The following is a 14129-nucleotide window of genomic DNA, read 5'->3' on the forward strand; positions in this document are numbered from 1 at the left end:
GATCTTTAATTTTGTCACTAAATCAAAATGGCTGAGATGCTCCAAAATCAACAATTTTTTTCATATTACCACTCTCAATCAATCAATTCCTTTTTGTTCAAATTTTTGTTTTTTTTTTGATCATAAAAATAATGATCTTTCTTTTTTTTTATCCAATAGTTTAGTTTTTTCATTTTTCATTTTTTTGATCGAAATCATTGATGTTTGGTTTCAGTAACAACAAAAAATGAAATTTAATTCGAAAAAATGGTTTGTCAAGATATTTTTGTTTTAAAAACTCTTTTTTTGTCTAAATACCCAAAAACAAGTCTGATCAGTTTAAAGCTTTAGAAATCTCGAAAAAACCGTTTATGATCATCTCCCAAGTCAGACCAAACACTTTTTTTCATTTAATTTGTTGATCAAAAACAATATTGTCACAACCCAAATCGATAGCACTCCTTATTCCATATCGAAGGGGTTAACAACTCCAACCAGTAAAACACTTCACATGAAAACCACCACCATGACCCTTAATCCTAATAGACCTATGGAGTGATTGCATTGTGTTGTGTGTTTGTGTGCGATTTTATTTTATTAACTAGTGTGTGTTGTTTTGCCTATACTCTTGAAATCACCCCCACATCAATATAGAGTGATGGGTGGTTTACAGACCGATTTCATTGTTATTTTGTAACCACACACTACGGTAAATCAATTCTTTCAAAGGTGGAGACTGTTGGTTTATTCGACACTCATCACAACTCAGTGACAACACACACACTGATCACACAGATATATCACACATGTTTCCATTTACCTCTAATATTGATTGGCTAAACACTTCAATCACACATTTAATCACATATTGGTCTAACAAGTAATTTTGATAGGCATGTTGTCTTTGTGTGTTTATTGTGATCACTGTTCCATCAGTCATATGCACCAGTAGACCGACTAATAAAGTCTATCAGTTTTCTATTCATAGAGTTTGTTAAATAAGAGTTGATGATCAGAGTGAAATCTCGAAAATCTATTTCACTTTATGGTTCTACTATTCCAAACTGTTTAATTTAATTTTACTAAACCAACAACAAGATATCTAAAGTAATTGATTGATAACCTCAAATGACTATCATTTTCTATCGGATATTTATTATTATATTTATTCCAACCAACCAACAAACTTAAAACTAAACCTAACTTTAATCTCATTACCTACTAAAGAAAACCTTTTAGTCAAAGACAATCATATCCTATTGTCATATGAAATCAATAATACTTTAGTTGGATAGTTTAGTTTAGTTTAGTTTAGTTTTTATTAATTTTAAAAATCAAATCAATAATTATTATCTATCTATCTATCTTTATTTATTTAGTACCATTACATATCAATTTATTATTTTATAGATATATAGTTTATTTTTTAATATTTTATTTTAAACATTTGTTGTAATATTATTTTAAAAACAACTAATGATTTCATTTCTATAAACAAATAATTTAGAAATTATTATATTATAGAAAAATCTAAAAAACACAGTTTTATATTTTTATTTATTTATTTATTATATTTTTATCGTTTTTTTATTTATTTAGATGAATATACAAAGATTTGGCTCAGAGCAAACCAGAAGAGAAAATAATATGAATACCATTTATCAACAAACTCAATATCCAATTCCACATTTCCCACCAAATTATTATTTACACCCACATCACACAGCTTCGACAATGCCACAACCAAGTCCAAGAAATACCACTTCCTATCCATATGAAAATGGAACCAATAGATCATCTCCATCAAATAATTATTTGTAAGTAATTTAATAAATAATATAATAATTAATATTAACCTTATTTTCTTTATTTTTTAGTCCATTATATCAACAACAAGATGTTTATAGTCATCAACAATTTAAGATATCCAAACCACAAATAGTACCAACACCAATCCAACCATATACTTATCATCAAGGATACCACATGAGTCCACAATATTCACAACAACCACAATACCATCAACCACAACAACCACAACATCCATTTTCATATAATAAACAACATATAGAATTGTAAGTTACAAACATTTATTATTAAAAATATAATTTATTAACATTTTATTATTAATATATAGTTATGACCAACTTATTCAACAACATCCACATAAAGAATTTCAAAACAAAGATAGTCTGTTCTATCCTCCTTCCATCATTCCATCACCAAGACCAAATAATATTAATAACACCAACGTCAGACCAGTGACCTCCCCACCACCACAACATTTGACCACAATCGATATTTCACCATCTTCTTCATCCTCTTCTTTGTACAGTCCAGATGCACATCGTCCTATTTATTCTCCTCCATTAAATCAACAACAACAACAAAAATTACAAACTTCTCATTTATCTCCACAATATTCCGCTTCACCATTGTCTTCACCATCTCAACCACAAAACAATCAACATCAACAACAACAACCATCACCTATTTCCTACCACTCACCATCTTCATCGTTTACTTCTTTACATCAACCACAACCGCAATATCCAATCACTCAGTTATACAATTTAGATGGTAGCTCAAGTATAATCAGTGTATTTTGGAAAGTCACCTGATCGCCAACAACTTCATCTCTATGGGGGTAGCAGTGCAGCATCTACCAAGAGTATTCTGAATGACGATGAACCAACTCTTGGCCATATAACAAACAACAATGCCAATATTATTTTCAAAGAGAGACCTCACATCCCCAAGATTTCATTACCAGTTACTGGTAATCAACCTATTGCCACTGAACAAGAAGAGAGCTTCGTAGATGAATCAGACAGCAAGTCTACAACATCGACTATAGTCAACGATGACTCTGATCAACCAAGTAGCGATAGAAGTAGCAGTGCTGCTTCTACTACAACCACCACTACTACCTCTAGCTCATCGTCGAAAAGACATAAGGACAAAGACAGTAGTAAAGAGAGAGGAGATAAGGATAAGGAATCAAAGAAATCGAGTAAAGTAAACAAGAGACCAGATGAAATCAAAGTAAAGAAACAAAGAGGTAGACCTAGAAAGGAACGTCCAACCTCTTGTTTGGGTTGCAATACCAGTACCACTCCAGAGTGGCGAAGAGGTCCTCTCGGTCAGAGTCTGTGCAACGCTTGTGGAATTCAATATGCCAAGCGTGTGAAACGCGAGAGAGAAGCACGCCTTCGTCATAGTATTGCAAGTATTGTCAACTACGACGATGTAGAACCACTCGACCACTTTAACAATAGTTATAAATCGTCAACCAGTAGCATTGATACTATCGATCAACTAGATGATTTCAATAGTAGAATCAACATTAGAAGTAACAATATCAATAGCTATTACAATAATATAATGGATGAAAATGATGATCTTCCACTGGAAAGCAGTAGTACACCTAGAAGAGGATACAACAGTCAAAGAAGAAGTAGTATCAGTAGTTTGAGTAGTAGCAGTGGCTACGAAAGCTATAGCAGTGACATCGAGTCGGATACTACATCGATTGGTGGTAGCACACCCAGAACCGGCACACCAAGATTAGGAACACCAAGAACAAGTACACCTCCTAGAATCATCAACAACAGTAACAACAACAACAATAGAAAGGAATAAGATCCATTTCCAAATAAACAAACAATTTTTTTTTTTTTAGAGTATTATTACATTCAACTAAACCAAACCAACTTTATTATTTTAACATCTTTTCTTCTCTCTATTGAATATATTACACACATTGGGTTAGTTTTTTATTTCTAAAAATTTGAATTAAAGTGGGTCGACTCACAATAATAGATCATAAAAAAGTACAATTGAAGCAAAGAATAAACCATTATTTGTTTCATCATACAAAACATTCTCTCTTGTCTTTGAACTTAGTACTTATTCATTTTAACCAAGGATTCACAATTCAATACTAAAAAAAACCAAACAAAAAAATCCCATGATATGAATTATTTTAGTTTTTAAAAAGTAAGCGACCGAATTAATTAAAACGAACAAAGCCAAATTAGCTCTGTTTTGATCTTTATGGTCATGGCAGTTGTATCCTTCAATACGTTAAAAGTCATAGGGAGGCAAGATAATATTCCTACATTCATTTGGACAACAATATCAGTTTGTTTCATCCATCCATTCAGTAGGAACAGTATTAATATTTAAAAAAATAAAATAAAAATAAAAAAATAATATTTAAAAAAGTAAGCGACCGAATTAAGTGAAAAAACGAACAAAGCCAAATAAGCTGTTTTAAAAGATTCTTTTTAAAGATGCGCACAATTCCCAATCAATCTTTTTTGATTAATATGACAAGTTAAAATATTAAATGATGTTTATAAATAATTGTTTTATTTTGTTTGTTGTTATTTTTTAATTTAATTTAATTTAATCTTGATTCATAGGCAGCCCATGCAGCTTGTTTATATTTGATTGCCTCTGATTTTGGTTCACTGTTTTGATAGATACCTCTACCGACAATGATTACATCGGTACCCTTCTCCTTGACAACATAGTCTGGAGTGTTGTATTGTTGTCCCATGCTGTCACCTTTGGAGTTGAATTGGATACCTGGTGTCATCAAAACAAAGTTGTCGCTCATCGATTCCAATCTCTCTTGACAAATGAATCCCATTACAGCATCGGAATTCTGTTTACCCATTTCAATCATTTGATTTGTATATTCACCGACACACAAAGATCCCTCTGTTATTATTAATTTATCAATGATATTAGTCGACTTCTAATATAATCATTACATTTATCTATCTATTATTTTAATCAAACAGTACTTACTTGATGACATTTGAGCGAGTAAAAGTAAACCGGCACCGGTTTGTTTGATTGAATCTCTGAAACCATCGATAATAGCAGGACCGGCTACACCATGAATGGTCACCATATGTGCCCACTTGGAGATATGGTATACTCCACTTTCGAATTGATATTTAACAGTGTTACCGATATCTGCAAACTTTCTATCCTCCTATAAATATGTACATTTGTTGTTTAGTTAGATTAACATTAACTTTGAGTTGTACAAAATATGTAATAGGGTTGACAAATTTACTTACAAAAATTAAAAAGTTATGCTTTGATGCAATTTGTTCGAGTTGGTGAACAAAATCTTGGTCATAGTCGTCGATGATGTCGACATGTGTCTTTAGTACACAGATTTCAGAACCAATGGAATCGGCCAAGTTCAATACTTCTTGTTTACGGGTGAGATCTACTGCTACTGCCAAATTGGTCTTCTTTGTGGCCATGATATTGAAAAGTTTGGAAGCGGTTGGGTTGGTAGCGAGTTTTGCACGTTCCTCATAGGTGAGGTATTTCTTTGCTGGCTTTGGTGCTGGTGCAGCAGCTGGCATTTGCGATGCGGCTGGCACGGTGACAGCACGGTTGGCTTCGAGGAAAGAGTTGACCAATGCCAAGGTTGGCTCGTCGAGTTTGCCTTGTTTGGTGAGGGTGTCGATCAACTCCTCCATGGTGATGACAGAGTGCAACTTCAAGCCGTGTTTGGCTAGCTCTTGACGTGCTCCCTGTTGACGATCGAGCAACACAACGACGTCGGTGACGACGAGTCCGCTGGCGTTCAAGTCACGCACGGTCTCGAGCACGGATGCACCCGAGGTGACGAGATCCTCGACGACCAACACGTTGTCACCGGCTTTGTAACGACCCTCGATCAGTTGAGCGGTACCGTAGTTCTTTGCTTCCTTACGACGCATTACCATCGGAGTGTCGTGGGCGATCGACATCGCGGTGGCAATTGGTAGCGCGGTGTAGGGAACACCACAGACGATGGGTGGCATCGAAGAGTCTTGACTGACCTTTTGGTACATCATCTCGGCGATTTGAGATAGCAACACCGGTGAGCTAACAGTGACTCTAAGATCAATGTAGATCGGTGACATAATACCACTCTTCAATTTGAATTGACCTAATTTGACAGCGTTGATCTCATGTAATCTACTGACCAATGTATTTAAATCCATTTTTTCAATAATATATAATTTTTATTTAAAAAGTAATAAAAGTAATTAAATGTTTATTTATATATTCGATATAATAAAAAAAAAAAGGTAGTAAATTTTTTACTAAAAATGATTAATTTAAATTAATACGAAAATCATACATATGATTTCGTTTTAAAATTCATCGGAATTTAAAAAAAAAACGAACAAAGTTATTTTATTTTATTTTATTTTTAAAATTTCCCATCAACTAAATCAGGAATTGAGAAAAATTCAAGTGTTTATTTATTTATTTTCTTTTAATATACAGATAGAAACAGAAGCATTTATTTGAATTTATAGTTGCTTAGTAATATCTTTTGAAAATATTGTTAATTTGATAAACTATAAAAAAAAAATGTTTAAAATCTAATAATATTGAATAAAAAGAAATCGAAATATATTACACAACTACATGTCTACTTTGACAGTAATTAAATGTTTAATATTTACAAATTAAAATCTATATCTTTAATTAATTGTGAATACAAATCATAACTCCACTTACTTTCTAGAAAATAACAAAAAAAAAAACAAATATAATAAAATCAATCAAATAAAAATACTACTTTGATTACAAATAACTTACTATTGAGAAATGAATTTAATGATCAAGATTATAAATATATATATTTTTTGGTTATCGTATATCTTTCGATTCAACATCAAGGCAATGAAATTTGAGAGATAATATGGATTCCTATGATCGTTCTTCTTCAATAAGCTTAAATTAAAGTTACCATTTTTTGTTTTATGACTTGTCAAACAAATTTAATCGATAATTTTTCCCTCCTTTTTTGTTTATTTTTTTAATTGTTTTCATACATTTTTTTTTTTGGTTGTAGTAATTATTTATATATATATATATCTTTATTAATCAAAGAATTGAAAAATAAATGAACATTGATTCATTCATCTTTTATAAACACTTAAACTCTCACAAAACTAAATAACCAAAAAAAAATTAACTACTTAATTAATTGTATATGTATAGCTAATTGGTATTTCACAAATAACATATTATTATTGTTGTTGTTGTTTAATGTTGTTTCATTCTTTCTTTCACACAATCATTCTTTAGATTAGAATAAAGTTAGAAAGAAAGAACTTATTTAAATTGTATTATATATATATATCTATTTATCTATCTAATTTTCAAATTATTAAAAATAAAAAGAACATAGATTTTTGGAGAATGAGTGACCATCATGATCCATCTACGAATTTCATAGAGTTGGAATCCGCTTTGGATGACCATGTAAATGGCAATGGTGGTGGTGGCGTTGTTGTTGGTGTTACCACCGAATCGATGTCTCTTCACGAGCGTGTATTGAAGATATGCAAAGAGTCTGGCTTGGATAGTTTGGCACGTGATTCAGGTTTCATACAAAACGATGAAATACCAACACTTAGAGATTATGGTGGTGGTACAACTCAACAGCAACAACAACCTTATTTCCAACAAGGTGGTGGTTATGCACAACAACAACCTTTTAATAATAGTAATAATAATAATAATAATAATAATAATAATAATAATAATAGACAAAATTCAACAACACCAATACCAACAACTACTACAACAACAACAATGGCGGATTATTATTTGATGGGTGACCTGAGGAGTAAGACTAGTACTGGCAATAGCAACAGTTCATCTCAGACATCGACACCTCCATTTACATCACCATACTCTAGTCAACAATCGTCGTATTCTCAATCATCTTTGGCATCGTCATCAGCATCACAATCAAACTATTATCAACAACAACAACCTTTGACGTCAACAACAACAACAACTACTACTACAACAACAAACAATAGCAATAACAATAACAATAATAATTTAAATAGTTCAATTGATATGAGTTTGAATCAATCTATTAATACAGAGTTACCATCGTTTAACTCGGGTTTCAATCATCTCTTTGAACAGAACTCTATATCGGTGGATGAACACGCCAACAAAAAGACAAAGAAGGAAGACAAAGGACTTAGATTTCTCAGTATGAAAGTCTGTCAGAAAGTGCAGAGCAAGACAAACACCTCCTACAGCGAGGTGTCCAATGAGATCATCAACGAGATCGTAATGGAAAACATCAAGTCGGGCATGACCAACGCCGACATCAAGACAAACACCATGAAGCGACGTATCTACGACGTGCTCAACGTCTTCCAAGCGATGGGAATCATCACCAAAGAAAAGCAGACGATCAGCTGGATCGGACTGCCCACATCGGCACCACCACCCGCGTCACACACCTCGCTCGAGCGACAAAAGCAAGATCTGCAGGCGCGTCTCCGTGCCAAAAAGATGGCGTACAAAGAACTGCAGTTCCAGGAGCGTCTCTATCACACACTGATAGACCGCAACGAAGAGATGGTCGCCAACACCAACAACACTAGCACTGGAAGTTCCGGAAGCACCGGCAGCAACGGCGAGAACGACCGTATCCACCTCCCCTTTATTGTGGTGAACACCAAGAGCACCTCTGTCATCAACTGCGAAGTGGAGTCGGACCGCTCCAAATACTTTTTCAACTTTACACAACCGTTTGAGATACACGATGACAGCGAGCTGATAAAGAAACTGACATTCATACCGCCACATCCGACCAAACAGATGCACTACAAAAAGAAGAGAAGAAAAGATGAAACATCGTTTATCGATTCCTCAATCGACCAATCTTTTGATTATAATGGAACTGAGAATGAATAATCAAAAAAAAAAAAACAATGTTTTATTTATTTTTAAACAATAATTATTTCAACATCAAAATTGTTGGTCAAATGTAATATTCCTATATTTCTCTTTCTTTCTTTCTTTCTTTTTCAATCAAACCAGAATATTTCAAACACATATATAAACATTTTTCATTTTCTTATCAAATCAGATAGATTCCAAAAAGATATTAAAAAATCAACAAATCTACTTTCCTAAATTATATAACCAAACAAATAAATATCAAATATCAAATATTTATTTTAACAAATAATATTAATTGAAATAAAATGTATTCATTTTCAAATTTCTCAATTTTAAAATTGTTTTTGATTAAGATCAATCCTGGTTCAAAGATGGTGGTTGGTGATTGAAAAACTGACGAGCAGTGCAAACACAGTTTTTTGATTTTTTTTTATTTTTGTTTTTAATTTAGAATCCGCTGAAGAAAAGCCCAAAAAAACGATTTTTTCAAAAAAAAAACAAAAAAAAAACAATTTGATAACATTTTTCTTTTTTAATTTTGGATTTCAACTTTTATTGTGACATAATCATTCTTTATTTATTGTTTATCATTTCTCTTCTTTTCTTTTAAATCAAACAGTGCAGTGTTGTTGTTGATTGACTTTGACCTTTTTTAAAACAAAACAACGAAAATATCATAATCACCACAAATCTTGTTGTCCAACCATCAACCATAGCAACGAGTTCATCATTTATTTCCATTTCTAGAAAGATTGATCAAACAAAAATCAAAAAAGTTTTTGTTTTTTTATTTTTTTAATCGACAGATATTATCACACCTTCATCCACCTCCACATTTCACAAATTCACTCGACATTTCCACCCCTCATAGTTTTTAATTACCATGTTTTGATTAAGATAGAAGAGATTTTCAAGTAAATTATTTTTATTTTAAACTTTAGTTTTTAGCCAAATAGTAATAATACAAATACAGAAATATACAGAACAACAATGTTTGGTAGCGGCAACAGTAAATCTAAAGATTCTGTTGGTGTTGATAAAACAATATGGAGAAGACTATATGAAATATTCATAGTAAACACTCTCTATTTGGATTACAGAAGTATGGCACTCTACAGAGTTGCAATGTCACTCTATTTGTTGTCGGACCTGTTTTGGCGTTCACAGTATCTCATGCACCACTATACTTGGTACGGACAGTATCCAATGTCGATGGGTGCTCAGGGAACAGAGCTGCGTTTTTCGATTCATCTCATCAACGGCTCCATTCCTTTCCAGTTCATGCTATTCGCTACCGCCTGGGCATTCGCAACAATGATGCTCGTTGGCTACCGCACTCGTTTCTCTGCATTCATGTCATACCTGCTACTGGCATCACTTCAGAATCGTAACATCTACGTTCTCGACGGCAGTGACGACTATGTCCGAACGATGTTGTTCTGGTTGATATTTATGCCCAGTGGCAAAGTCTATTCCATCGATTCACTAAGAATTCAACCGACAGCCACAATTGGAAGTTCTGGACAAACCTCTGAAACTTCTCATAATAATAATAATAATGACAACAACAACAATAATAATAATAACAATAACAATAATAATAATAGACATTTATCATTTGCAACCATTGGATTTATAGTCCAATTTGCAACTATTTATATATTCACAGCATTATTAAAACATGGTGATGATTGGCATGTTACTTATGATGCAGTTCACTATGCATTGAATTTAAAGGAATTCAATTATGGTTTGACCGATATCTTGATTCAATTCCCAGAGTTTTTAAGATTCCTAACAAGAGTAAGTAAATTAAAAAGTGGACAACTATTTGTTTTGCTTTAATAGGTTTATTAATTTTCTGTTTTTTTTTTTAGGTCACATTGGCATTTGAATATTTAGGACCCATTTTTATGGTATCACCAATCTTTAACACACAACTAAGATTACTATCGATATGTGGATTTGTAGCAATGCACATTGGATTTGGAGCATGTATAAACATCTATCTATTTATTGTTATTCCAATGGTTTGTTCATGTGGATTCGTACCAACACCATTCTGGGATTTTGTAATATCAAAGATTTCATCAAACAAAGAAAGAAATCATTTATCTGTATGTATTGTAAAAAAGATTATCTTATCTTTTCTATATTATTCAAATATTAATTTAAAATTTTCATTTGCTATTTAGATTTTCTATGATTCTAAATCAAAGAATGTAGAATATATGCTGTTTGCATTTAAGAAATTCTTTTTAATTTCACAAACTCCAATTGTTAAAATAGTAAATTCAAGTGGTGGTTCATCTTCAGGAGCATCCGAACAACGCCTCGACGAAGATGGTATTCACATTTCAGAATTCATTCCATTGAATGACCAATTCAAATCGAAATACTTTTCCGCTCAATTCCAAGGTGAAGTATATTGTGATTACGATGCATTCGTTGTATTGGTATCACAATCATGGTTACTTTGGCCACTTGAAATCATTGTAAATTCACCATTCTTTGAAAAGATTATTAGTAAATTCCATTTATTTATTGTAAGTAAATAATAATAATTTATAATAATAATTATTTCTTATTAACTTTATTGATTTTAAATTTAAAAAAGGATTGGTTAAACAATAGTAATAGTGAATATAATTTAAATAGATATAAAACAACAGTACCAACATCATCCAATAAGAATAACAGTAATAATAGTGGAATGTTGAGTAAAGTAGGCAGAATATTATTTACGATTATCATTCCTCTCGTTTTTATATTGTATGTACCCTATTGGAATTACAATGGATATATGCGACAATCGGATCCAACCTATCCATCACCTCATTTTGCCTCGATTGCCTATGTGTTCAAGACCGATCAGTGGTGGGGAATGTTCGCGCCGAACCCGCCGAAATACAGTCGTTGGCTTGTTATTCCTGCGAATTTCGAGAAGTACACTGGCATCGATCTGCTGCAACCCGAGCCAAAGGCAGCGGACTACAAAGCGAACCCGATCTACACATTCAACAGTGGTCAGCGCCAACGTAACTTCCTCATGTCGATCTTGTTCCACGATGACCTGCGTCTGCACTACGGTCGATTCATCTGTAGAACCTGGAACATCTACTATCCGGATGCCGAGCGTGGCAAACTAAAGAACTTTAAGATCGTCGCTGTACAAAGAAATACCAGACCACCCTACGATGATTCTCCCGCCGAATACTTTAAAGAAGATATATGGGTGCATACATGTTAACCAACTAACTACATATAACGAAAACGAAAAACACACCAAAATCTTTTCTTTTATTAATTACCTACCTAATTTTAAATCATTATAAACTAACAAAAGTAATCAAAATATATGCAGATATTAATAAAAGTAATTATAATTAATCAGACATCATCATTATAACATCATGAAATTTAAAATATTGGAAATGGGAAATTTCAAATCATAATCATCATGTTTTTCCTTTTCAAGAGGTCGTAAGTGGTGTGAAATGAAATTCAGTTTTTTTTTATTAAATTAATGTTATAAATTATCTGTCTAAAAAAGAAGAAGAATAAAATAAAATATAAATTTAGAAAGCTAGATTAATTACTCTATTAATAATTAATTCATCAAATAACTATTTACTTCTTTAAAAACAAAAAAGTTTTAAATAAATATGTCAAAGATTATTATGTATGGTGACTTGATGAGTCAACCTTGTAGAGCAGTAGCCTGGGTAATGATTTATGGTAACATTCCATATGAATTGAAATTACTTCAAGTATTAAAAGGTGAAACAAGAACAGATGAATATAAAAAGATGTAAGTATATAGAGATTATGTTGTTTTTTTTATTAAACAAAACAAAAGAAAACAAGTTTTTATTAACTATGTACATTTTACTTAAATATATTCACTCACCTAGTAATCCATTTGGAAAGATACCAACTTTAAAAGTTGATGATGATGTAATTTTAGAATCACATGCTCAAATGAGATATTTGGCACAAAAGTACAAGTTGGATAGCTTGTATCCCACTGATTTGATAAAGAGAGCATCAGTTGATAGCTATCTAGATTGGCATCATCTTAACTTTAGAAAACCATGTTTCACCTATTTCGTGAGTAAGTTTATGTTGCCAAAGTTCAACGTCGCTACAGACCCATTGAAAGTAGAAGCCGAAGCAAAAGAAGTAGCAAAAGCATTGCATCTCTTTGAAAAGTACTGGTTAGTCGAAGGTAAACAACCATTCATCAACGGTACCGACATGTCACTCGCAGACATCTCTGCCTACTGTGAACTAGTACAACTGCTTCTCCTGAGCTACGATCTCTCTCCATACAAACACATTGCAACCTGGATGAAGAGAATGGAGCAGCAAAAAGGTTATGAAGAATCACATAAAATACATAAATTAGCTGTATCAAAGTTGTAATTAAAAAAATAACATAAACATAAACATCAAATAAAATTGTATAACTTAACTTTCTTTTTTTTTTCTTTTATTAATCTATTATCATTGTTATTGTTATTGTTATTGTTATTGTTATTGTTATGATTTGTAATGTTTAATTCATTTGTTGTTGTTGTTGATGTTGTTGTTGTTGGAAATATACAATTACAATTGATTGCGCTACTTGAATGATTGGCTAGTACTATTACGAGTGCGGTGATTGCAGCGGCAAGACAGAGAATGATAAAGAGAACCGTTCCGAAACGATTGGGTGAAAAGTTACCTCTGAGTAGCTGTCGATACACTTGGAAGTATCGGATTGGACTGTAGAGCAGAAAGAGTGAACCCAGTGCTACAAAGATAATGCCACCGGCTCGCGATGTTCCTATCTTTGCCAGTGCGACACCCAGTGCAATACAAGAGAGTCCAGTACGTAGCCATGCGAGGAACGTTCTCTCATTGGCCAGATGATCACGTGCAACCGAACCTTTGTTCTCGAGTATCTTTGTAAAGAGTACACGTCTGACGTGATCCTTTGATTTACTGACATCACCAGATGTCGCAATCTGTTGATTCATTTCATGTCTTGATTTATTTGGTTTACCACCACCGCCGCCGCCGGCAGAGGAACTCAAATGAGAAGATCTCAATGGTGATTGATTGATTCGTTGTGATGTCGGTAACTCCAAATTCGATAAGGAATTGGACAATGATCTCGATTGATTTCTTTTCTTTGTTATATTTGATGTACTATTTGTTAGAGTTGTTCTTTCATTATCTTCATTATTATTATTATTGTTATTGTTATTTTCTAAATTATTATTATTGTTATTATTATTTTCAATATTATTATTATTATTATTATTATTATTGTTATCTATATTTGTGTTACTAATACTATTATTATTAATATTATTATTTTCCATTTATATAATATTACAATTAAATTATACTATTTAAAT

General features: G+C 32.4%; 5 protein-coding genes across 5 annotated transcripts; 3 read left to right on the forward strand and 2 right to left on the reverse strand.

Moving 5' to 3' along the window:
- Positions 1-246: 246 nt before the first annotated feature.
- On the forward strand, positions 247-3621 carry PPL_07048 (GATA-type transcription factor; the record flags this gene model as incomplete). Its single annotated transcript, XM_020577895.1, has 5 exons — positions 247-249; positions 1579-1796; positions 1857-2054; positions 2117-2568; positions 2720-3621. The coding sequence occupies 5 exons, from the start codon at positions 247-249 to the stop codon at positions 3619-3621; spliced, it is 1773 nt and encodes a 590-aa protein (XP_020432343.1).
- Positions 3622-4384: 763 nt separating this feature from the next.
- pyr56 (bifunctional UMP-synthetase) lies at positions 4385-5999 on the reverse strand (the record flags this gene model as incomplete). The annotated part of the gene is made up of 3 exons (XM_020577896.1): positions 4385-4707; positions 4798-4987; positions 5076-5999. The coding sequence occupies 3 exons, from the start codon at positions 5997-5999 to the stop codon at positions 4385-4387; spliced, it is 1437 nt and encodes a 478-aa protein (XP_020432344.1).
- A 1213-nt stretch (positions 6000-7212) lies between these two features.
- PPL_07050 (uncharacterized protein) lies at positions 7213-11974 on the forward strand (the record flags this gene model as incomplete). Its single annotated transcript, XM_020577897.1, has 5 exons — positions 7213-8031; positions 9673-10527; positions 10602-10841; positions 10920-11270; positions 11342-11974. The coding sequence occupies 5 exons, from the start codon at positions 7213-7215 to the stop codon at positions 11972-11974; spliced, it is 2898 nt and encodes a 965-aa protein (XP_020432345.1).
- A 415-nt stretch (positions 11975-12389) lies between these two features.
- PPL_07051 (uncharacterized protein) lies at positions 12390-13153 on the forward strand (the record flags this gene model as incomplete). Its single annotated transcript, XM_020577898.1, has 4 exons — positions 12390-12535; positions 12639-12681; positions 12766-13017; positions 13133-13153. 4 exons carry the CDS (start codon positions 12390-12392, stop codon positions 13151-13153), a joined length of 462 nt encoding a protein of 153 aa, XP_020432346.1.
- Positions 13154-13219: 66 nt separating this feature from the next.
- Positions 13220-14093, reverse strand: PPL_07052 (YidH family protein; the record flags this gene model as incomplete). Its single annotated transcript, XM_020577899.1, has 2 exons — positions 13220-13224; positions 13337-14093. The coding sequence occupies 2 exons, from the start codon at positions 14091-14093 to the stop codon at positions 13220-13222; spliced, it is 762 nt and encodes a 253-aa protein (XP_020432347.1).
- Positions 14094-14129: the final 36 nt, after the last annotated feature.

Source organism: Heterostelium album, assembly GCF_000004825.1.
Source record: "Heterostelium album PN500 unplaced genomic scaffold PPL_scaffold6, whole genome shotgun sequence".
NCBI classification, from domain to species: Eukaryota; Evosea; class Eumycetozoa; order Acytosteliales; family Acytosteliaceae; genus Heterostelium; species Heterostelium album.